Source organism: Heliangelus exortis, chromosome 6 (genome assembly GCF_036169615.1).
Source record: "Heliangelus exortis chromosome 6, bHelExo1.hap1, whole genome shotgun sequence".
Taxonomy (NCBI): domain Eukaryota; kingdom Metazoa; phylum Chordata; class Aves; order Apodiformes; family Trochilidae; genus Heliangelus; species Heliangelus exortis.
Genome location: NC_092427.1, coordinates 19,962,084 through 19,985,873, shown reverse-complemented (window position 1 = coordinate 19,985,873; position 23,790 = coordinate 19,962,084). Strand labels below are relative to the sequence as shown.

General features: G+C 40.5%; 1 protein-coding gene across 20 annotated transcripts in view; it reads left to right on the top strand.

Annotated features, from left to right (window-relative positions):
* Nucleotides 1-23,790, top strand: part of LRRFIP1 (LRR binding FLII interacting protein 1) — a 99,375-nt gene that overhangs the window by 43,958 nt on the left and 31,627 nt on the right. For 9 of the 20 annotated variants that reach the window (XM_071747045.1, XM_071747046.1, XM_071747035.1 and 6 more), the window contains exons 2-9: nt 1,299-1,385; nt 8,385-8,402; nt 11,525-11,572; nt 12,949-12,993; nt 13,493-13,543; nt 14,250-14,282; nt 18,458-18,514; nt 19,705-19,785. In XM_071747045.1, coding sequence (XP_071603146.1) covers nt 1,299-1,385; nt 8,385-8,402; nt 11,525-11,572; nt 12,949-12,993; nt 13,493-13,543; nt 14,250-14,282; nt 18,458-18,514; nt 19,705-19,785 — 420 coding nt within the window. The remainder of the gene's footprint in view (nt 1-1,298; nt 1,386-8,384; nt 8,403-11,524; nt 11,573-12,948; nt 12,994-13,492; nt 13,544-14,249; nt 14,283-18,457; nt 18,515-19,704; nt 19,786-23,790) is intronic. The other 11 variants (XM_071747048.1, XM_071747047.1, XM_071747043.1 and 8 more) reach the window with 5 other exon arrangements.

Below are 23,790 nucleotides of genomic sequence, written 5' to 3'. Positions count from 1 at the left end.
GGGCACGGGTTGATCATTTAATGACCAGCCTGATGATAGCATAATACAGTTCTGCTTTGCTGGAGAACAGCCTCCTCAGCTTTACTCTGAAGCTCTGGCCTATGTTTTCAGCACTGAGGCAGACTTAGAGTAGTGCTTCTTCAGGTACCAACATTAATTTTGAGATAAACAGAAACAGGTTATATCATGTTAATATTACACTTGTTCCAGTGCTGTGTTTTCTTACCTTCAAGCATAATGCTTAGAGCATGTTCACTTAGTGGGTGTCATAAATGATTCCAAATATTGCAGGTAGATCACAACACTGGTTGGCAGGGATTCTTCCCAGTATTTGCCCAGCAGTGGGGCTGTGTGGTATTTTTGGACAAACTGCTTCAGAAGTGCTGCAGAAGCCATGATCCCTTGAAAATGCTCGTGGCAGCAATGCCTGTGCCTGGAGGCTGCCAGTGTTGGGCTCCATCAGCAGTGGAACCCTTCAGTGATGAGAGGGCACAAGCCAGGATGACTACCTGAGCCTTTTGCTCCCTGCTGGGCTATTCCAAATGAGACTGAGCAGACTGTTTGCAGTTGCACTGTACCAAGCTTGAGCTAATTTTACAGTTTTCTCTGTAAGACTAACTGGTTTTGCCTGGAATTAAAAGCAGAATATTAAAAAATGTTACTGTATAGCATGATCTGGCACTTCCAGCTGGGGTGAAATGAGGAATCAGTGTAGGTGTCCTGAGAGACCTATTACTGGCAGATTTCCACTCCAGAGGGGTTTGGACTTGAATATGGATGCCTGGAGACTTGAATTGAGTTGGTACATTTTCTCATGTTTCCTATGCCCTTGCTTCCATTGTTTCAGCCCTAGCTGTGCACAGTCTGTGCAGAACAGCAATGTTTACCTGTGCCCATGTATGTGTGTGCAGTGTCAGCAGTTATGAAAAATGACATATAATGCGTTTGCTGTTGGTCAAATCAATTCATCAATAAAAAAAATATGTAACATGGGTAAAAAAAAAAAAAAAAAGGAGCAAACCCCATCTTTCTTAAATAAATCTTGTGGTTTCGCCTCTCTCCACACAAATAGTAATTAAATAAACTTCTCAACACCCTCTACACAGGGGTGTATTACCTGCCTGTGGAGCATAACAAGTTGTGGAAGGCAGAGCTATTATTTGCAATAGGGAATTCACTCCTACAGATGTGTTTACAGTCTTGCCAAGTCAAGTCTCCTTATTCCATGCCCTACATAACAAGCATGTTTCATGTTGAATTGTCTGGCTTTCATTTCACTGCTGTGTTCCCATTCACAGGCTGAAGCAAGACTTGCAGCAAAGCGAGCGGCGCGGGCAGAGGCACGGGAGATCCGAATGAAAGAACTGGAGAGGCAGCAGAAAGAGGTATGGTCAGGGTTCTGGGATGGGTGTTTTGATCACCACCTGTCCTGAATATAGTCCAAGATACTGGCACAAAGGGTTAATCTGTATTTTGTTGAAAAATTAACAGTCTGTGTGGGGCTAATGTTGGTCGTAAGACAGCAGATAAAATAAACTGGAAAATTGCCACAGATTATGGCAAGAATTTTATCTTGGTGAAGCCAGTGTAATTATTCACAGAAAATACTGGTGGCTATTTAATAATCATTGTTTAATGTTAAGCTTTGAAGTTGCACAGCTTGTGTGTGCATTGGGGGGTGAATTCTTATAACTTCTTCAGAATGTGGAAGTCTTTACCTGGAAGCTGTTTTGTTTTGTTGCTGTGAAGCTGGCATTGTGGTTGCCTCCGCTTGTAAAAATGACAGTTTGCTGTTGGCAGAAGGAACAATAGAATCTGAACTTGGGAGAACATTTCCTTCTCCAGAGTGTTTGTGTTGTATGCCTGGTGGTCTCACCCAAATTCAGGAAGAGTTGGCTTTATACCTTCAGCAAAGTTACTGTGCCTCTGCTCATAGGAAATATTGGGCTTCCAGTGTAAGATTGTTTGTAAGGGACTGTAAGGACCCAAAAGGCTTCTTCTGTTCCTGTTGTTTTTGACAAGCAGGAGCTGTACTAAATGTTATTCTCTCCACTCCAAGAACCTGAGAGCACTGTTTGTTTTGAAGCTTTGGAAGCTAAAGCAGTGCTGTTGAAACAGGGCTGCAAGCATGGATTGGCACAAGTGGACTGAACCAGCAGGGCTTAAGGCTGGTATTTGTTGATGTGCATTTAGTGAAACAGCAGAGCAGGCATAATAGGGTCAGCAGGTATTTTTCCAAACAGATCTTGAAGGAAAGAGAAGAAGTAAGGAGTTTGGGAGCAGGCTGTGGGAATATGTAATAAAAATAAGTGTACATCTTTGCTTTAGGATGCAGAGAATTTCTCAGTTTCACTTCTGATCAGTGAATTGGGACGTGATAGCAGACTGGTTGTGGTGCAGGCTGCAGTAATCAGCCTAGAACAGGAGTGCTTGAGGAGTCTTCCTGTGCCCAGCTTTGTGCTGGAGCATCTTACCTACCTGAGGCATGTTTGGATGTGCCTTAGCACCTTGTACCCACAGTGGGTTTTAGATTTCCCTGCAAGCCCACCAGGACTAAGAGTTGTGGTAAATGTTGCTGCAAGCACAGGGCTTGTGGGAGAGAGGAGCTGTTTTCTGCTGCAGTTGCTGCCTTTTGAAGGATGTTACTTGCAACCTTGACCACAATCAGAAGGCCTGGACTGCAGATGAGTGTTGGTACTGTCAAGTTGCCCGCTGTGGTTACAGCCTGAGTGATGGGAGTTGCTGAGCAGCCTTTGGAAGAGCCATGGTAAACAACGACTCAAGTGCTTGTTTGGGCAGCAGACTAAATGCAGGTGTCTTGGCAGCTGACAGTGTTGTTACTGTTAATTTGCAGATAACTTTAGAGCAGCTGATTACCTCCTTAAAGAGTATAAAAGCTGATGCTGCAATGGGTGTCCTAGTAAATGGAAATTTTGGGTTGAAAACTAAAGCTTGCGTGCGTGCTCCTGCAGTTAATAGCTGAAGAGCCAGAGATCTGAAAAATCTGTGAAAACTTCTTTGTATGGAGAAGTCAGATGTGGTCTGGGGTGTCACTCTGTAATACCAAATTCAGTGAAAGCAAAGCCAAATATTCACTTCAGTCTGATTTGTAATTCACTGGCATAAATTGCTTTGTGTGACTACACATTTATTTAGTATTTTGCAAACTTGGATATTTTGTAATTTTTTTCAAATAGCTTGATCTCAGTCCACAAGATAGGGCAAGTAATGATGGCTGCAGGAAGTTTTTCATTTCCAAAAGTATCTTACAAATACAATAAAAGAAAACACAAACATAGCAAATCCCAAGCAGTGATCCACGAAGGAGATTTGGCACTTACCCCATCCTTGAAGGAGCACTGTGGGGCTGGTGTCTCTATAGCTTGTTGTGTACCATGTTCATTTGCCTTCACAAACTTCTCAGACAAATAAATAGCATATTCCCACTACTGCCATATTAAATAACCATAAATTAAAGCACTTACTTTTTACAACTTTCAAAGCCTTTTTAGAGCCAGGTGTAGGAGTTAAAAAGCAATAAATAAATTTATTGCATGACATATACTTGTTCGTGCTTAAAGCAGTGTACATGCCCTGACATGCTTATTGTGGAGCATGGATTACTTGAGAATATGTTCAAGTTTCCAGATGTTCCCACTACAAGATATACACCTGGCAATATAGCTGTTGCTGGCAGTGAAGGGGTTTTAATATTTGAATTTGGACTGGAAGTTATCTCCTTTCCCACCCATTGTTTCTTAATCTGTGTTTCATTTTCTTAATTTTAAGATAACTGGCTGACTTCTGCATCATGTGTATACATGTGTGATTTAACTAATGTTTAGTTGCTATTACAAAAGAAATATCAATTCAAAAGCACCAGGTATTTGAGATTTTTCTTCCCTTATAGATGATTCTGTAGATACAATGAACGTAAACTTCATTAGAAAAAAGAGAAACACTGTGTGCTGGTTCTGTATGAAGAACCATATGTGAAGAGTGCACCAAGTATTTGGTCACAGCTGTGTAGTAAAGCTCATTGGTAAATAGTGAGTGTTACATCATATCATCTGGAGCTCTTCTTTTGACAGATATTATTTCATGTAACACACGTAATTGACAGCAGAAGTTGCTGCAAAGTCAATTTTTTTTTTAAATTCAAAATTGCATTCATCATCAGCCACACTCTTGATGAGCTCCTGTCCTGCTTGTGACAGGCAGCTTGGCTTTAGGGGAAGGTAAGGCCAGTGGACTAAGAATTTTTTAGGAAACTTAATGTGAAGAAGCATATCACTGTAGTAGAAAAGTAGGTGGAGGAATCAAATAGCAGAAACGGATGGACTTGTGAAAGCAAACACACTGAATTGCAGGGTGAGGTGTGAGAAAATTACTATGGAAGGCTGTGGTGGGGCAGGGCTGCAGGTGTGTTCCAGAGGTGGTAACACCCCATCATCATGTGGCATCACCCCTTGCCAGGCAGCAGAAAGAAGGGTAAGGGTGCTAATGTAGATTTTTTCCAGGGACAGGAAGATAGGAAGAAGAGATTGAGTGCACGTGCAGTAGGAAAGTATAAGCCAGGTGAATGAAAAGTGGCTTCTGAAGCTGAAGAAAGAAAATGAGCACAAGAATCATGATTTTCTGTATGTTAATTTATGAAGATAAGGGAGGTGGTCAGTCTTGAATCCCGTATATGTTTATCTATTTATATATTTAGTAGTGGAAGGGCTTCTTGACATGAGACTCTTATAAAAGCACACAGCTAGTAAAAATAACTACTTGAACATTTCTAACTTCATCTGTGCTGCTTTGTTGTTGTTATCCACCAAAGATGTAAATAATAAATCAGGAGATCACAGCAGGTTTTTTGATGGAGTTCCATGCATGGTAAGTCAGTACAGGAGAGCTTTCATGGGAGGCAATGCCACAGCATCTTCATAATATATGACACTTGCTCCCTTGCCTGTTCCCATGCCACTTGTACCCATCCAGCTGGTGGGAGGCAGAACTGTGATGGGTCCTGGGTTTTTTCCCATGCCATGGTGCTGTGGAGTTTAGAAACTTCGTCTTTTACAAAGTCAGTCTGTTTGGCTCTCACTGCAGAGGTGTATTTGGTACTGAGACAAATTCTTGTGTGAATTCAGATACTTATTTTTGATTCATGTAGAAGAGCAAGTCTGGAGTTGTCAGCTCAGTTTTTCTGAGTAGCAAGCTGTTAATTCTCATGGACCTACCAGGTAAAATGGAAAGAATTTTTTTGTGTGTATCTTTTTTTTTTTTTCCTGAGAAGTTTGGCATGAGATATATTAAAGCCTTTTTTTTCCCAAGAAATCCTTGACAGTAATGTTTCAAGACACATAAAAGCTGCAGCTAATTGTAGAGAATGTTTTATGTAGGAGTGCCTTCTGTGTGTTCTGCTGGCAACACTTCAAATGTCTTTTTGAGGACTGGCACTTGGAGACCACAATTTAAGCTGATATTAGTGCCAGGAGTGAAAAGAGAGTGATCTCCCACTCCTTAATCTGCAGGATAAGGAGGATGAATTTTCACAGCAGATGAGCCTGTACTTTTAGTTCAAAGCAGCTACATTATGCTTGTCTCCTCACTTCATTTTTGGCTCTCACTTTGAGGGCACAGCACAAAACTTGGCTTTGCTGTTTTGTGAATTCATGCTTTACCAGTATACTCATTTGCATGTACTTTCCCTCCTTTGGAATCATATTCTTTTGGTATAAAATATGTTACCAGTACTTCCTGTGCTGGGTTTCTTTTTTTCTGTGTTAGTTCCTTGAGCATGTAGTGAACTTAGTAAATGTAATGAAATGTAGTGAATTTAGTAAAAAGCCAACTTAATGTGGGCCAAAGAGTTGCCAGCACTCTTGAGCTGCTGACCCATCCTGGGTTGACTGGGCCTTGGGCCCCTCCTTCCCTTGCCAATATTTGGTGCCCAGAAGTCCAATCTGAGTCAATGTGTGTCATGTTGCAGCTGGCATTCAGGATTGTCTGAAGCCATTTAAAATCCCAGGTAGTGGAGGAAAAACAACAGAAAAGCAGAATTCTTGTGTCATGAGTGGCAGGACAAAGTCTGACAGAAAACTTGGTACTTTTACACACAGAGAGGAAATTAAGGAGGTTTGCAGTGGCTGAGCTGAGTCTTTCTTATGCAACCCGTGTAAAGATGCATAGAAAAATTTGGAGAGGAATAATATTGAAGGTGGCTTTAGTAGACTGAATTTCTGCCTTCTAACTGTGCTTCACTGGCTTGCTTTGTCATGTTCAAAAGTTACTTCTATGAAAAACTTTACTCTTGTAGGGAATCTAATATAATTATGAAACCAGGGAAGCAGTCTGCCACAAATACTGTGGACAAAAAGACATTTTTAATCATATGATAGTGACAGAAAGTGCTGTTGAAGGCATTTGTCTGGTGATTGGTCTCTTCACTCTGTTAAGCTCTTTGTAAGGACATACCTGCAATAGACATTACTGTTCAAAAGTGTTTGTTTTCTTCTGTAACATCCTGTCTGAGGAGGACAGTACATTGATGAGAGAGTGGTCACTTTTGGGGCAAGCTGTTGTAATGCCTGTTAGCTAATAAAGGACAAAAAAAATTCCAAGTTATATAAAACATTGGGACAGTCAGCATGATGCATTTGGCTTTATCCCTGTGCCCCTGGGCTGTCCCTGACCAAGGGCTGTGTTACTTGTTGGCAGTCAGGGTCCTGGACCAAGACCTCTTGTGTGTCTTGCTTTGCACCCCATGGGAATTCCTGCTACACCAAGCCTGAAGCACCAGGGTTTGGAAAACAGAACTTCCATGGTGTTGCCTTGAAGTGTGGATAAGGCAAGAGGCATGGGGAAGAGAGAGTTTAAAGGTTGAAGAGCTGTGTGGTAGCTGCCTTATGTAAACCAGTGGTGGCTCCTGCATGTGGATGGAAGGTGCTCAGAATGTGCAAGAGAGAAGCCAAGGATCAGTCAGTGTGCCATCTAGGAGCTGTGGGAAGGTTTAGTTCATTTTGCATTTCAAGGTTTTCTTAGTAAATATAAGAGAGGTGATCAGTGTGTGTGAATATTAGCTTCAAATCTGGGTCTCGATCATCCTCCCATGCTTGTAGGAATGGGAATTAATACTTGTGGGCTGTGGAGATGAGTTTTGCAGTTTGCCTTTGTGAAGGGGAACTTCTTTGGGCCGTGGAAGCAGGGACTGAAAGAAGAGTGCTTTGCTTCCCAGTTTTGGCATCTGGGTTCATCAGAGATAGCTCAGGAGAGCAATGGATGGCAGGATCCAGAGAATATCCCAAAATAGGGATATAGGCCCTGCAGCGTGTGGACCAGCAGGCAGAATGGAGTCACAGCAGTGATATTGTTCCTCAGGTTGGAGATCAGAGGGGCTGCTGGTGGTGTGTATTCAGTATCACTGCTTTTCTGGGGAGGTAAGGCAGCTGAGGGCTTTCAGACCAGAACTGTGGTATGTAGCCAGCAATTCAAAGCTGTGTGTTCAGCAGAGAAGTGTAAAGAATGAAGCTGCAATTTCCCTCTGTCTTTGTGTAGCCAGTTAGGTGGTTTTGAACAAGAGGTGTTTATTGCTTTAGAAATGCTAGGAGATGCAAGAAAAAAAAAATTCCACATTTTGTGTTTTCATGTGGATTTATAAAGTTGATCAGTCAGGGGCAGTTCTCCATCTCAAAAAAATTCAGATGTGTTACTGTGGTTGTAATGCTTTTGTGTATTATTAAAATGGCTAAAGACTGTAGAACACATTTTGTGGAGTCAACAGTGAATTTATTAGGGCCTGAAAATGGTTTGAACCTCTCTGGAAACATTGAAAAAGCAACATGCAGAGATCTTCCAAGGGTGACTTCCAACCAGTTGAATATATGCAGTAATTTTTCAGAGGTTTGTAACAGGCTGATATCGTGCTGTACTCATTTGAAAGGTGTTTGACATGGATGCGTTTTTAGCTCTGCTGCCTCAGTTAAGGACAAAATTTGTCCATAAAAGGAAAGCAGATTTTTCTGTAGCTAATGCTGTTTGCTTCTTTGTAATTGTAGATGCACTGCTGTCTTCCCAGGTGAATATTGAGCATCTGTTACTTTGTAGGAGGGAGGATAGAAAACTGAGAGGTCCTCGCTGGTGGCTGGATGAGGCTGAATGTGCCTCCAGGACCCTGGCAAGCACGGACACAGGGATGGGGGGGGGTTTAGCTTTTCAGGTGTAGGTAGACTAGAGTGTAAAGGCTGCTGTCATATGGCCTAACTCCACAGGGCTGTGATGTGAACTTTTTGTATTTGTGTTTTCCTTTATATTTCCTTTAGACTGTGGAGCATTGCATTATTTATTCATTCATGCTAGCTTTTTGTTTCCTTTTTTCTTCCCTTTCCCCCTAGATCTATCAAGTTCAGAAGGTAGGGCTTGCTCTCAGTCATTCTTGTTTGCATGTGTGTGTTCCCATGCGTGCAAGTCCTGAAGGTTATCGTGCATGTGAACTGCTGGTTCCTAGAATGCAAAATGGCCCCAAAGAGATTTTATAGTGAGGGAGAGAGCATATTATAGTTTTCTACCTTTTTGAATATTTCTTTTCTTTTTTTTTTTTTTCTCTTTTTTTTCTCTCTTTTTTTTTTCTTTTTGTTCCCCCTTTTTTTTCCCCCCTTTCCCCCCCTTTTTTTTCTTCTTTTTTTTCTTCTCTTTTTTTTCTTTTTTTTTTCTTTTTCTTTTTTTTTTTCTTCTTTTTCTTTTTTTTCTTCTCTTTTTTTTGTTTCCTGGGATGTTTTTATTGCTTGCTGAGTGATAAATGTGCTTTAAACCCATAGCCTGTTTGTTTTGTTCTGGCAAGCCAGCTGCACGTTTCACTCACTTGACCCAGCACTGTGTGTGCTTCTTGGAAATGCTGTTCTCCTCTGGATATGCATGGAAATGCTGTTCACCTCTGGATAAGTGTGTGCGTGTGTGTATAGACAGCTACTCAAATCATGTGCTCTGGTATTTAATCCTGACCCCATGAATCTGGTCACAAATGTCTCTTACTCTTGACTTTATTCGAGGAGTTGACTCTGTACTGAGTGACTCAAATTGACATCTGCCCATGGATCAACAGGGTTGTTATCAATCTCCTTGATAGCACCTAATTTAATCTTCTGGTGCATACACATCCCTGTGGGATACAAGGAGGTTGTTGACTGCTGGTGCACTGACATGGATGAGAAGATAAGTGGGTTAGGCTCAGCCTCACAACATCCCTGTCCGAGTTTGCAGGTCTAGCATTTTCACTATCACTTACTGATCTGGAATTCTCTCTCAATGGTAAAAATGTCATCAATTATTTAATTGTAATATCACTTTTCAGGGTAGAAGGCAACTTGAGTCTGGCAAAGTCCTCTAGCTAAAGACCAAGTGAATGTATAAGCAGCATTTCTTCCTTTAACCCTTGCAGCTTCTCAAACCCAGTAGAACAGAATGGTTGAATTGGTGAAAGAAATGGGGTGTGGATGATGGGGGCAAAACACCTGAGGCTTCCAAGTGTTGCCTGTTGAGTCCAGCATGAAATGTGCTGTTTGAAAGACTAAACTAAAAATAGTTTCAATGCAATTGCATTCATTAACGTCTCTGGTAATTCACCTGTATCAGGAATAGTGTGTCCAGCAGGAGAAGGGGAGTGATGGTGCCCCTGTACTCAGCACTGGTGTGGCTGCACCTCAAGTCCTGTGTGCTGGGCACCTCGCTGTAAGAGAGACATTGAGTGGGAGGGTGGAGGAAAAGACTTAAGTGGAAATTAACTCATGACATATCTGGTCTTTTAAGGGCTATTTACTCATCTCCCTTTTGCAAGACTGAATTCAGAAGTCTCTGTTAGAGCAGGAAAAGGAAGCAGCAGATCTTAAAAATTACCAGCTTGTTTATGAATCCTTCCTACATGTGAGAAAGGATTCTTCATTTTCATAGTGTATTTTTTCAGTTGATTTCAATGTTAGAATATGTTATACATCTCTTGGGGTGTGGAGGGGCAAACCTTGTTTACTACAAAGCATGTAGTTGGTATGGTCTGGTCACATATATGATCCTGAACAGACAGAGTCCAGATAACTTTGAAGGGTCATTTTCAGGAGATGATGTCCTTAAAAGTTAATTTTACCACAGGCTGTTGTGGGTGTTACACTTCTGCCTGGAAGTAACTGCTCTGAGCTCTTACAAGGACGTGTGTAGTGCTCAAATAAAGTGGTTCGTGTCATGCACTCTAATTCAGCAGAAATTTCATATGTGTGCAATCTGGCTTTGTATAGGGGTGTTACATGTACCTGAGCACACACTGAGATGCTTTGCAGAGAAAGCAGGAAATGTGGTTAAAAAGCTTGGTGAACTGTTTCCTCTTTTCCTTGTTACAGAGAGATGTTTGGTTCCTCCTTAAGTCTGCAGCACAGTGAATAATTTAGGAAGAACCCTGAAGTGAGAATAGACTGATAACACAAAGGTGTTCATTCTAGTTTATTAATAACAGTGAATGAGATTTTTAAAGGTGAAAGTAAACTTAGATTAATGCCATTGGGTGAGTGCTAAGTGCAGAATATAATACAGAGCAGGTTCTTCAATTTTTTATCATTACCTAAGGTTTTGGCTGTTGATAATCTGGCCTCTTCAAGACTCTAGGAAAGCTGGCAAGTAGAGGAATGTTTTTATTCATCTCAAAGCACCAATTACTGTGCCTCAGGCACCCAGGAATGTTATGGTCACCATTAGAAATGGAAGTGTCCTGAGACAAGATCTGAAATGCATATTTGGGGAGAAAGAAAAGTCCTGCTAAACTTGAGAATTTTTGAACAATTTGTTGTCTGGTGGAAATGCAAGGTCATTGAGAAGTTCCAAATGTTGTGCAAATAAATTGTGAACTGAGAAACAGTTCTGATTAGGCAGTCTACTATGAAAAGGCATGGCATTTAGTACTGAAATGAAGAGGTTTTTCCAGCTGTGCCTACACTTATGAAGTGTGTCCTCTTCTTTCTCATTGTTACTGACACCACCACTGTTAAGATGGCTGAAGTGTAGGCAAAAAGCCTTGTGCTCTGAAAAGGAGCTCTGGGGAGTTCTGAATAAAGCAAATAAGAATACAGAATTAGTTGTATTGTATTTGACTTGTCCTCTCAGTTTGACAAATTTAAACAGTAAGCATGATTTGGCAGCATTTTTCATCCCAAAAGTGCTCTGTGTTTGGATCCCTTGTAACGAGGCTTGACTTAAATGGGTCAGGAATTCAAGACTCATTATGCTCCTTGGGCCTGTCCCCACAGCATTGATCTTTTGTGCTAATGAGGAAGAAGCAGCTGCTGAGTACCCTGGCAGTACCCCCAGCCCCACTCCCCTTGCCAGGCAGTGTTTCGGGGGGCAGGGGGCTTTAGTGGCACTCGGTGTTGCTTTTCCCTGGTATTTTTGTGTGTGTGGAGCTGTGTGGTTTGGCTGAAGCCTGGCAATGCACGTCTGGATGTTCTGTGTTCGCCTTTCTCATCTAAATTCTGTTTTTTCCCTTTTCTGTCTGTAGAGGTATTATGGTCTGGATACTAAATGGGGAGACATCGAGCAGTGGATGGTAGGCCTTGATCAATGTAGCTAAACAACTTTTGCATGTGGAAGTTTTATATAGTTTATAGAATTTGGAATGTATTTGATATGTAAATTCCACTGTTATCACAAGGATCCTTACAGCTTCATCAATACCTGAAATGTGATCTATGATCAGCTTAAAACTGGCAAGGATTTGGCTAGAGCCATCTCTTTTTACAGAGCTCTGTCTCCACCCTGTAGCTTGAAGATTACTTTAGCATCTAGAGCCCCTTGGGGTACAAGGAATATATGTACATTTTTGTTACAATTTTTCTTCTCAAATCTGTTCTCAGTTAAGTTTTATCCAAGTGTTTTCCATGCTCTTCAGTCACCTTTGTGTTACAGCTGCTATGGCAGCTGACACTGCAGTCTTGGATTTTACTGTTTGCTAAGCTGGTGAAGTTGGTACCAGATACAGACTTGACTATTAACAACATGACTTTTAACACCTATAAAATAAGACGAAGAATTTGCTAAAGGGCTGGAAGACATTGACTTCAAATGTCTTTCAAATGTGATTTTATAAGCTCTACCAGAGATGCCAGCTGAAAACTGTTGTTCATGGCCTTGTTCTACAAGCTGAGTAATGCACCTTGAAAGAAACAAAACTAAACATCTGACTTCTAGTGTGGAAGATCACTTTTCAAGCTTCCTGATTCCTTGACCCTTGATAATTAATTGGCACAAATGCCAGTTTGTGCCTTTTTGAATGCCTGCTGCCATATGGAGCAACTATCCACCCAAGATACACCAGTCTTGCAGATAAGCCATTAAGTCTCTTTAAACCCTTGCTTGGTGAGCTTAGTTCTATATTATTAGTAGTTTCCTCACTTAGAAATCAGTTCACCTGTGCGAACCAGCCAACTACAATGCTGAAACTTTTTTCACCCATTTTCTATCACTGTTGCTAAATTCCATGTAAAAAACCCCAGTGCATCCTCCAGCCTTCCTAGTGTTAGCCCAGAATGCAGCAGTGGTGGGTGTCACAAAGGCTGTGAGCAGAGCACAGGTTGCTGTGTGTGCCCCTCTGGGTTACTCACTAGAGACAATTGCCCCACTGCCTTATTTCAAGAAGAAGATTTAGTTTGAAGTACTGAAGACTGGAAAGCTTAATTGCAAAAGCAGGATTTTGAGATACAAAAAGAGACATCACTGTGTATACTTACCTGTAGCAGAATAACAAGGAGAGAAATAAAGTTAGGGTCACAAATGAGGGGAAAAAGGGAATTTCTGACTTGACAAGGTGTCACCTTCTATTATTTGGTTAAACCTCACTGACAGCCATTGCTGAGGTGCTTTGTGTCCTAGTGTATCTGTCCTTTCAAGACTTCACTCTTTGTTTTTTCTGTCCTGCCTTGGTAGGAAGACAGTGAGCTTTATTCCCGTAGAGCCCGGAGGAATGCCTCGGTTAGTATCTACTTTTGCATTTTCTTTATAGCTAAACATTTCAAATTGAGAAAACAGATATATATGATATTTCCTTTTTAAAAGAAAAAAACACCCCCCACACCCTGTCCCAGCTGAGTGAAAACCCCAAAGCCACTTCCTGAGTTCTCTGCCCTGGGAGGTGTTGCAGATGTGCTCGAATAAAGGGAACAAGGGGTGGGAAATAACCTGCTTGCTGGTTTTAATGTGTGCTTATTCAGACTATGGGCTAAGAGCACAGAGGAGGGAGCAGCCAAGCAAACTTGTCATTCACCCTGTAGTACAATGCTTGACAGTGTTTCTTGGGCAGGGTATAATTTAATTTAACTTCTGCTTATACTTTAATGCGGTTCTTTTTAATGACCATTATTCTGTAAGTCTTTTCTTTGCTTTTGTTCCATCAAAGCCATCTGCATTTCCTCACTGTCTATTACTTGTGTTCTTTTCATTGTTTTCTTGTCTTTATACTTTTTTTTGATAGGCTTTGGATGAAGATGAGCACACGTCAATAGGTAGCCGTGGAAGCCTGAGGGTTGGTAAAATGTACAATTTAAGTGTGCATGCCTGTGTGCTCATGTTGCTGTCCCCTGTGCCACCAAGCTGGTTACAGAACTCTGGTAGCATTGTCCTTCCAAGGTCTTGCCATGTCTGTGTTCAAAGCTTACGGGGTGTTGTTTTGGGTTTGTTTAGGTTTTTCTTATCCATGTAGGTCAGTAATTCTGTCAGCCAGGGGAGCTGTCAGGTCTGTATGCACTGGAACTCTAGCAGAGCCTGTGGCTCCATAGAAACCTTTCTGTTAAATGCTATTAACTGTTACTGTTGCAGGAAATACTGTTCCAAAATGTTGGTATGTGCAGACTCCCCCTGTCCCCATGAATGTGTTGCACCAAATGATGGCATTTGGTGAATGTTCTTGTACAGGTTGACACTTGGGCTTGCACAGGTCAAGAGTTTTGGCAGAGATTCCTTCCTTTATTCACCTGTCCTTCAACTGTAGAAGAAAGTAAAAGAAAGAAGTAAATGTTTGCTAATCTGAACTGAAATTTACCCTAATGTATCTTTTATTTGCTTATTCTAATTTTTTTACCTCTGGCTTTGTGCACTGTTAAAGTTCTTTAGCTGTGATTTACATATCTGCTTTTTTGTTTGTTTGTTTTGGAGCATCTTTTTTATTGCCATAACTTGCTTCAGTGTTTTCCTTTGTATTCTGATTTTTCTTTTCTCTCATGCCCTTACAGTCTCATCTGCAAAATGCCAACACCTACCCAGTGGTAAGAATAGTCTGCAAGTTGCAGTGTGTGTTAAAAACTAACAATGAAGAAGAAACTAACACCAGTTATGATAGCTGATGGGACATGAGGGATGATCTAAAATGATCCTGATGTAGTTCATGGTCTGTGATGTAAAGATTCTGCTTCCCTTGCCTACTCTGCAGTTCAAATGAGAAGTGCTGAATGATCAGAGTGATCCAAGCTGGGTCTAATTCAGTAGTTACCATAGGACAAAGCAGAAGAGCTTTTATTTCCCCTGAAAGACTTTCTCTGTTAGTGTCTGTCCATTGTTTGACCAAGTATGTCTGATTTGATCTTAGCATAACTCTACAGGGGAATAAAACTCTCTCAAACTCACTCTGAATGTATCTAGCAAAGGTGACAGAACAAATATACTGACTGTCAAGGCTGCAGCTTGTGTATCAAGTGGTTACCTTTGCTTTGGAGGGCAAAATCAAACTGTGTAGGTAATAAAAGTTTGAGAGCAAATATTTGCATTGAACACATTAAGATAAAGCTAATTTGTGGAAAAACAGGGCACAGAAGGCAGAAGAAGAGTTGGAACTTAGAGCTCAGTGTACAAGATTTCCTCATACTCTTAGCAGTGCTGTGTTAGGGACAGCACTGTGATGAGACAGAGGTGTCTCGGATTCTGCAGAAAGCAAACTGCACAGAGCAGTTTTATAGAGTGGCTTTTTCACTCTCCTCCATTCCCCTCACTGTTTCAAATGAGGAATGTGATGTATCTATTTGTGAGTGACCCACATACAGAAATAGTTAAAACACATTTAGATTTTGCATGGATGCACTGATGATGTAAGTATAGACAGCTGGAAGTTCTTTTATTGACTTAAGCCAGCAAGCATAAATGATTTTACCCATGGCTACTAAATTTAACAGCACTATTATAACTTTCAACAATATTTCTAACAATTGGTAATTTGACTTTGAGATTTGATTATGGTTTTTTTTAATGTGTTTACTGAGCCATACTTTGTGGAGCTGGAGGAAAGCTGAACTGATCCTTTTGGCCATTGATACACACGCCTGGCTGTGGATGGGTTCACATACACTCACTGATTTTTTTTTATCCTGCATTCTTACTCGCACTGCAGGCTGAGTTAGAGAATGTGAGAACCAAAGAGGAGAACTACTCTGAAGCAGTATGTATCTTGAGTGACTGAGAGGTTTTTCCACCTTTTGATCAAAGGACAAAGAATATGTGCAAGTATGTTTTGTAAAAGAGCTCACCAGTCTAATGTCAAGTGTAAGGATCAGGATTTGTTGAGTCTCCAAGAATCCTGAGGATTATTTCATCTGCAAAGTGGAGTATAATGCAAACACGTCAGTATTTTACATAAAGAGCATCTTGTAAAACTCAAAGCCTAACTTAAGCTTTAACATTGCACAGAAATAGGTAAAACTATTTAAAAATATATGTAGCAAAGGCTGCATCTTTTCATAGTTCTATATAGTATCAGGGTTTTACTAGCACATGTACAAATAGGGCACTGCTTAGAACACTGCAAAGGCAAAGCTGGGTTGAAAGTAAAGAAAAACGTACTTTCACACAGTCAAGTTTTTAGGTGAATCTCATGGGAAGCAATTCCAGGGAGGGAAAGAGGCAAAGTAAGGTACTGCTACTGCAGAGGGAAGGCTACTTATCACAGAAAGAGGTTGCCCCATTGGGCTGGGGTTCTTGAGTATAATGTAAATCAGCAGAGAATTTCCTGAGAAGTGGAAGTTGTGGGGTTGAGAAAGAAGCAGCATTAGCCACAGTCTAAGGAAAAAAATGTTTCAAGTATAAGTAATCATGATGGCAGTGACAAAGTTTCTGCATGCGTTCAAAGCAAGAGGACAGTGCAGAAAAGAATAGGGTCAGTTGGATGTGAAGGGAGAATAAGTTATTTTAGCCTTTCCAGTATAGAGATTTTTTAATTTTTTTTTTTTTTTTGAGGCTATGATCAGATGCTTAGCGTCTTAATGTCAAATAGAGCAAGGGCAAGCGTGGTTTGATAAACTTGACCCTGTTCTTCAAGAGTTGTGTGGAGCATTTGGCTTCAAAAATATGTGCTGGAGAAATAGTCATAGTGACAAAGGGAAATGACCTGATCTATGGGGCTTCAGTTGGAAAGATACACTGCAAACTAAACAAATACATTCTGAAGTACCTGGATTATAAAGTGATAAAAGAGGTAACCTAGATTTGTGGAAAATTAATAGATTTGTGGAAAATTAATGAAGTTAAACTTACTTCCCTAAGGAGGGTAGCTGTAGGGCATAAAGGAAGAACTTCAGATACGACTGTGACCTGGCTATAAGATTCTTGGCATGTCTACATGACATTAAATGAAACCCTGAGTAATATCAAGTTCTTGTGAAAGAAATGTGCACTTAGTTGAAAAATAACTGTTAGGAACTGAAACAGCTGGAAAGGATCTTATCTGGTCTGTTTCCATCTAAGGCAGCATCATCTGTCTTTAAAGGTGAAAGCAGTTCTGCAGGAGTCTGTCTTTACAGCTGTCCCAGCACAGGGAGTTTCATGCAAGGTTAGGTCAAAAACACTGATGATGAATAGGAGACAGCTTGTCAAAACTGAAAAATAAGTGAAGAATACCACATTTGGGTAAAATGAGATCTACTGTTACAAAGGAATTCTACACAGGAATGGTTCAGATAATGATCTGAACTCACATTTAGTCATTATGACAGTGCTGAAAAAATGCAAACTGCATTCCTTAGTGCAGTAACAAAAGGATCAGTGGGTGCCATGGGTCTGCATGGTGCTGCTGAGGCTGCACCTGGAGTGTTGGCTTCAGCTTCAGCTACTGAAGATTTATTTTAACCATTCTTCAATAAAGACCTAGAGAAACTCGAGGAACCTGCAAAAAACTAGTAAAAAGTAGAAAGAAGCCAAACTGTGTGAGAAAGCTGTGGAAATATTTCACACCAGTGCTTGAAAAAAGAAATTGGGTGTTTGCTCTCCATTTGTGGTGATAATACTGCATTTCAGTCGAAAATCTAAACTTTTCCCAGAAGCTGCTTTACCAGCTTGGGTGTAAACTGATTTCTAAGTTAATTTGTTTAACTTTTGATGGAATCCACTGTATAATATATGAGAAATATTTTGCTTGGCAATGGTTTCAGATTTGATTTAGTGGATTTTCATTTCAAGAACGCATTCAAACTTGGACTTTAAAAACTCATTTGAATAGAAATTCTATTTCCATGGGAAAAAAAACCAAACAACAATGCACCCCAAATACAGAGTGTTTCTCATTTTTGATGTTAAAGCAGGCCTCATGAAGTGATGCCAGAATAGTGAACTGCTTGAGAAATCTGAGGTTTTTTATTTTATTCCTGTCTCTGCTGCTGTAAGCACTTAAGAGCATCTCACCCTGATTGTGAATTGCTGGTTCTGAGCCTGTCTGGTTTTCCTCCTTTGAGAGAAAACACCTTCATGACAGCAAGGCAGAGATACTGAGAATGAGGAAGGGCAGCAGAACCCACTGAAAGTTCTTATTGAAATATTATAATATTATAATAAAAAGGTATAATAAAAATAATTTTTATAATAATATTATTAATATGAACATTTCATATTAGTGTCTGGACTGCCATGTGAAATACTGGAATGTGCAGATGGTCACTGGGTTTAATTTTGATGTAATTGGAGAAAGCTAAAAAGATTTCATGCATGTTTATTAAACAGAATTTCCAAATATAAACTTAGAATTATTTTTTTTGCTACAATTTTCTGCTTTCTAGTTGCTTCGTTGCTGGGAGGTCTTAGTAACTACAGTGTTAAAATTCTTTTTATTGTAGTCTCATGTACCATGTGTCCCCTTTTTGTCCTGTGTTCCCCTCAGAGAGCATTTGAAGAGGTAGGTACTATAGTGCAGAAACAATAGGGGAAGCTGAAATGTACCTTAACAAAGGAAAAGGGGTCAAAAAATGCGAGCAGGAGTATCCTTGACATTTTTGGCTGGCATACAGGTACTGACAGACACAAAAGTGTTCATGTGCTTGTGTTTGAAATCATGACCTAATATTGTACTTCTCCTGTTACTGGTGTATGTTTGAAAAGTTCTGTCTCTGCCTTTGGTTTGTTTTTTTTTTTTTTGCATCAGTTTCATTCTCTCCTTTTTTTTCTTTCTCCTTTCCTTCCATAACAGGCCAGTGGTTATGAGGAAGATCTGTATGGATCATCCCAGAGTAGAAAATCTAGCAGGGTTAGTAGATAATGTATATTGCTCTAAAATCTATTGCTCTGTTTAATGGGGTAAAGCTAATTAGCAATTTTTTTTCTGTGGTAAACCAGGTTTTTTCCTGTCTTGCACATTGTGGATTTTGCAGTTTTTTTCAGATGTGGAGGTGCAGCAATAAGCTATTAAAAAGAAACCAAAACATCAAAAACTTTTCCATGAGTGGAAAGAGAAAATGAAATACTGTTGCTTTAACTGTTAATAAAACAATAGGTCCTGTTGCTGGCACTCCTGCTGAACCACTTGAAAAATTGAAGGAATTTTGTAATGTTGTAGTTCTGAAAAACGATGCTCTTATTCTTTAATGACCTACTCCAGAGCTTCAAGTACTGCAGGCAGAACAAAATATCTGTAGGACAGTAATTCAGGGGAAAAAAGTTGTTTGGTTCTCATTTATATAATTTAAATCATTGTGGTATTAAGGTTTAGTGTATGTAGAGGAGGCTTAGTGTATGTAAAGCAAAATTACATCAATGTCATTAATTCCTTGCTGTTTTTGTTGATAAATCAGATTAATCATTATTTAGAAGGGGGATGAGAAAGTTTTCAGAATAGCTGAAACTCCAAAACCAGTTGACTCCAGTCCAGTAGCATTAATCTTTAGGAATACTCTTTCCAAAAGCCCTGGACTTAAGTCTAAAAGTTGCCAAAGTGATGAAAAACAGAGAAGAGGCAGAGTTCTTTAGGAAGTGATGAGTCTGCTGATAAATAGTTGTTTCCAAAATAGGTGTCTAGTTTTAAATTGCAAGATGGAGTGTTGTCCACATGGAGATCCAGCTTTGTACACTGTAGTTGCAAAATGTGGTCCAAGTCCCATCTAACCAGGCTCTTGTAGCATGTTGGGTGATAGCAATGAGAATGGAGAGAGAATGTGAGGGTTTAAAGTCTTTTCAGTGGAAAGAACACAAAAAGGATATTTTGTGCCTAAGATGCTGTAGGGATAGAGGAAAAGCCTTTTGTTTTTTTTCAAAATATCTCTGCCTTACAAATGGGACACACAGTTTTCACACACTTTCCTATTTTTGTTGACCACTTCGACTCCCCGCAATTTGTAAGCACCTGATTTAGTTTTTCCTTCCCATTTAAAGGAATTTAGAAAATCCTTCATGTTACAAAGCTGAGTTCTCAAGGGTTTTGTTTGTTTGTTATTAATGCAGGCTTCGTACTACTCTGATCTGGGTCTTCACAACAGTGGCTATGCTTCCACATCTCAACCTTCTTCCCAGAATGGAAACTGGGTCTGTGGCTTGTGGTTTTTCTGTCTGGGACTTGTTCTGTCTTCATTCGGATAATACAACCTCTTGTACTTAGGAGTGAGTTCGGACCAATTGTCAAGAGCCTCTGTAGTTCTATTCACTAAAAATTAAAAAAACAAAAACAAAGCAACAAATCAGACCTTTTAAGATTGGAGTGAGTAATGGAAAGCTGTTTTAAAACATTTTAAAATCAGAGCAACTGGTTTTCCTTGCTGTACCTCCCTTTCTCTTATTTTGTTTGCTTTTGGCCTCAATTGGTCTTGAAAAATACGGGGATCCTAAACAACTGAAGTTTTTTATTTTGAGTTGAGGCTACTTCTTTGCTCACTGTGTGAGTGTAGCAAACTTAAGACACTCCAGTCTTCACTAAATTATATTACCAATGAGTAATTCACAAACTGCTAGAAGAAAACTGCTGAAGCTTCAGAATCCCTCAGGAGGTTGGATTGTCCCCTGTGTGCAGTCAGGGGAGCTTGGCCAGCCTGGCACTGGCCAGGCAGAGCTCAAGCAGTGGTCTGCAGCCTGCCTGGTGTGGTGAAGCACAAGGACATCACAAGGACATCACCTTGAGGTCACTTGTGGCCAGCAAGAGGAGCACTGCGGATGTGGAGGAGGGGGGTGACTTGCAGCAGGGTTTTGCCTGCACGCTGTGGGCTGGGGACCACTGCTGGAGTATGTCTTGCACTTATGCCTGATAGAGTGTGCAGCAATTAAAGTCCATGAGTTTAATTGCTGCATCTTGTGAATGATGGTTACTAACAGCAGTCATCTGTCTTGCGGTGCTCTGACAAGCTACTCCCAGTTTCTCCCGGAATTATTTGGATTTTCCCTGCATTTTTGTTTCCTCGTAGAATATGCTGAGTTGGAAGGGACCCATCAGGATCATTGAATCCAATAATAAAGTAGACAAAAGATGATCTTGCAGCTGTGTGAAACACTTAAAATGTGTATCTTAAAAGACTTTGCTCTTAGTATGTAGCTCTTTTTCTGGCTTTGGTTTAAGTGAGCAGAGAGACCCTCTCTGTCTGAAGGTGTGTGAGACAATAACAATGTAACTACCTGGAATTAAATTACACGGTTTAACTTTTGCTTAAGGCAGTATCCTCCCTTCCTGTAGGAAATGCTTGGTATTCTTAGTAGAGAGGGAATCAAGTTCTAATGCTTCTAGGGCACAGATGATCATTAGTTGCTATACTGAGTTTCCTTCTGTTCTAGTTTAAGAAGCCTGATCTCTTATTAAGATGGTTAGTTCTGCTCTAGGCACCATTTTTGTTTCATTTTCTATGCAAAAAAAATTTTGTCTTCCTCAGCCCGCCTTGTACAGTGATGCCCTGCCAACCAGAAATTACAGAGGTGGTTGTAGTAATGCTCTGAACACCAATACTAAAGTTACCTTCAGCCATGCATGTGTTGTCTCTGATGCAAAGGGTTCAAACTTTCTAACACAGGAACAGTGAAATGGCCAGGCAGGATGTTGCCAGGCAGAATGTGGCCAGGGAGGGCATCATTAGGCAAGATACCTCTGATTTATTGCAAACAAGAGAGGTGCTGCTGATAAGCTTTAGAGAAAACCCAGACTCACATAGTTCTGGTTTGCTGCATCAGCATTTCTCACCTAAGTGCAAAAATTCAAGTCCTGGGGCTAAAAGTGCCCCGTGAACAGGATTCTGAACCTTCTTCTCAACAACCCTCACCCAGGACCACCAGAAGACAGTGTGCATGTGGAAATGGGTGGAATCTTACGTTAATAACTCCTGGGAGATGATCTGAATAACCCCACTTCTTGCATGGAAATGTAATGGATATGTATGACCTGTAAGGATAAAAGTGTAAGGGAATAACCAAGTGGTGTGTGTGTGTTGAGTGGATCTACCCCCTGTGCACCCAGCACAGTAATAAAGAATAAACATTTCTTAAGAGTCTCAATCTCTGTGACTATTGAGTTAAACCAAGTTTCTCAGCTTCAACTCTTACAGCCTTTGTTGTTCCTCTTGGGTCCACTTGTTTCTCTCTCTGGTGTCTGATCCATCTGAATGTGTGCAGTGCTGTTTGCAGAAACCTGGATTTGCTGATCCTTTTATTCCTGCCTGTGCAACCACTGCTCATGGGGTTGTGATGCTGCCACAGGCTTCTCTCTGGATGGAGGCACTTGTCTGCAGTTTGGTTCACTACTGGAGGGTGCAGGAGCAGGCCAGAGAGGCAACATCAATTCTTTCTGGTTGTACAACAGGCAGCAAAAATCTATTTGAAAGCTTTTGTAAGCAAATTGCACTGCTCTTGTATCAACTGTCAAATGAAATTCTCAGATTTTGTTTTTCCTCAAAGCTTAAAGGTAGAGTTACCTACTCCCCCTGTGTTCCCTGAGACATGTATTTATATGCTGGAGCCAGTCTTCAAATATGCATCTTCCATCTTTTTTACTTTATTAGTAAACTGGCTAGTAAAGGAAGTTTGTCAGGTGTGAGTTTTCCCCCACATGGCCAGCAGGTAAGGCTGAACAGATTTGAACAGTTTAAGAATTCATGTTCTGTTTTGTTGGTAGGCAATGCAAGCAGTTGAATTGATGACTGGGAGAATGGTCAGAAATTCATGATTTTGTGATGAACTCAGGGTTGCCTACAGAAGGTGTTCCTGGCCTTGCACATTCTGCTCATTCCTGTGTCCTTCATGCTGCACCTTGTTAGTTTGTAGTGCTCCAGACAAACCAATAACCAGGTCTGCCAGTCCTGTTCTGACTCAGTTTGATAATTATGAGCATCTGTGTATGACAGGAGCATATACAGTGGAAGTTATTGGTATGGTGCCTCTGGTTCTCATGCTGTAAGATGTTTTCTGCATTTCCCTGTTGTCTTGTCTCTGTCCTCCTCTGTGTGTACCAGAACGCAACCTTATGTGGGCCCAGGAACATTTAAGATGGACTGTGTGAGATTCATAGCCTGCTGCTGTAGGCACAAGTATGAGCACCATTGTCGTGAGCTTCTACCAAGTAATAAGCAGTGATTATTCTGCTGTTACAATGCCTGATCTCATACAGACCATGGGCCAACAGAGCCTGGCACTAGGCACTTACCAGCCCTGTAGGGAGGGGTTTTCAGCTCTGCCTTGAACTTGGTTTGCACTTGGGAAGATGGTACATGAAGTCCCTTCCTTCTCAGAGGCTTAATTCTTCTTTTGAAAATGAAGAATTATGAAGTTAAAAAACAAAATGAAAAAAACTTCCCCAGTGTTACATCATTAGTGCTTACCTGCTTGCATGAAGTAAAGGATTTTTGTGAATGTGTGTCTTGTTTGGTTTTGTTTTTGGATTTGTTTTCTGTAGCAATGTCTTGGGCAACTTCTGACAGTGTTTTCGAAATAAATGTTCCTGTGAGTGGAGTGCTCTGTCACTTGTGGGGAAAAACAGTATGAGTAATGACAATAAAAATTGCTTCATTTCAAAAAAGAGAGACTGCAGTACTGCATTCCCATATTAGAAGGCAGGAAATGCCTTCACCTCTTTTCACATGGGGATTCTGTGTCATGGTGGCCATTTATGTCAGGCAGTTCATCTGCTGCTGCTGTTGTATCTGCTGGGGGGGAAAATAAGGGCAGTCTGGTTTTGTTTTTAAATTCTGATCTGCGGGCCCACTGCTTATTCTGTCTCTGAACTCCTTTACTAGTTAAATAAAATAAAAAAACACCTGAAAACAACCATATCCAATAAACCACAAACATTTTTAATTCCTCTCTGTTCTAAATGTATTAAAAATGATCTTTTATATATGCTTATATATCTCCTATAAACTACGTCTAAATACAAGATGGAGTGTAAAGCTGCTGCTCTAAAATATGTGGGGGGGTAAGTCTAAAATGTGTTTCCAGAATAAGTTTTCGTTCTGTTTTCCTGACTCTTCAAATTTTCATTTCCCTTCTCTACTTCCACTGCATTATAACCTCTGGAAACAAAACAGTGTAGCTGCACATTCTTTCTCCTTGTCAGCAACAAGT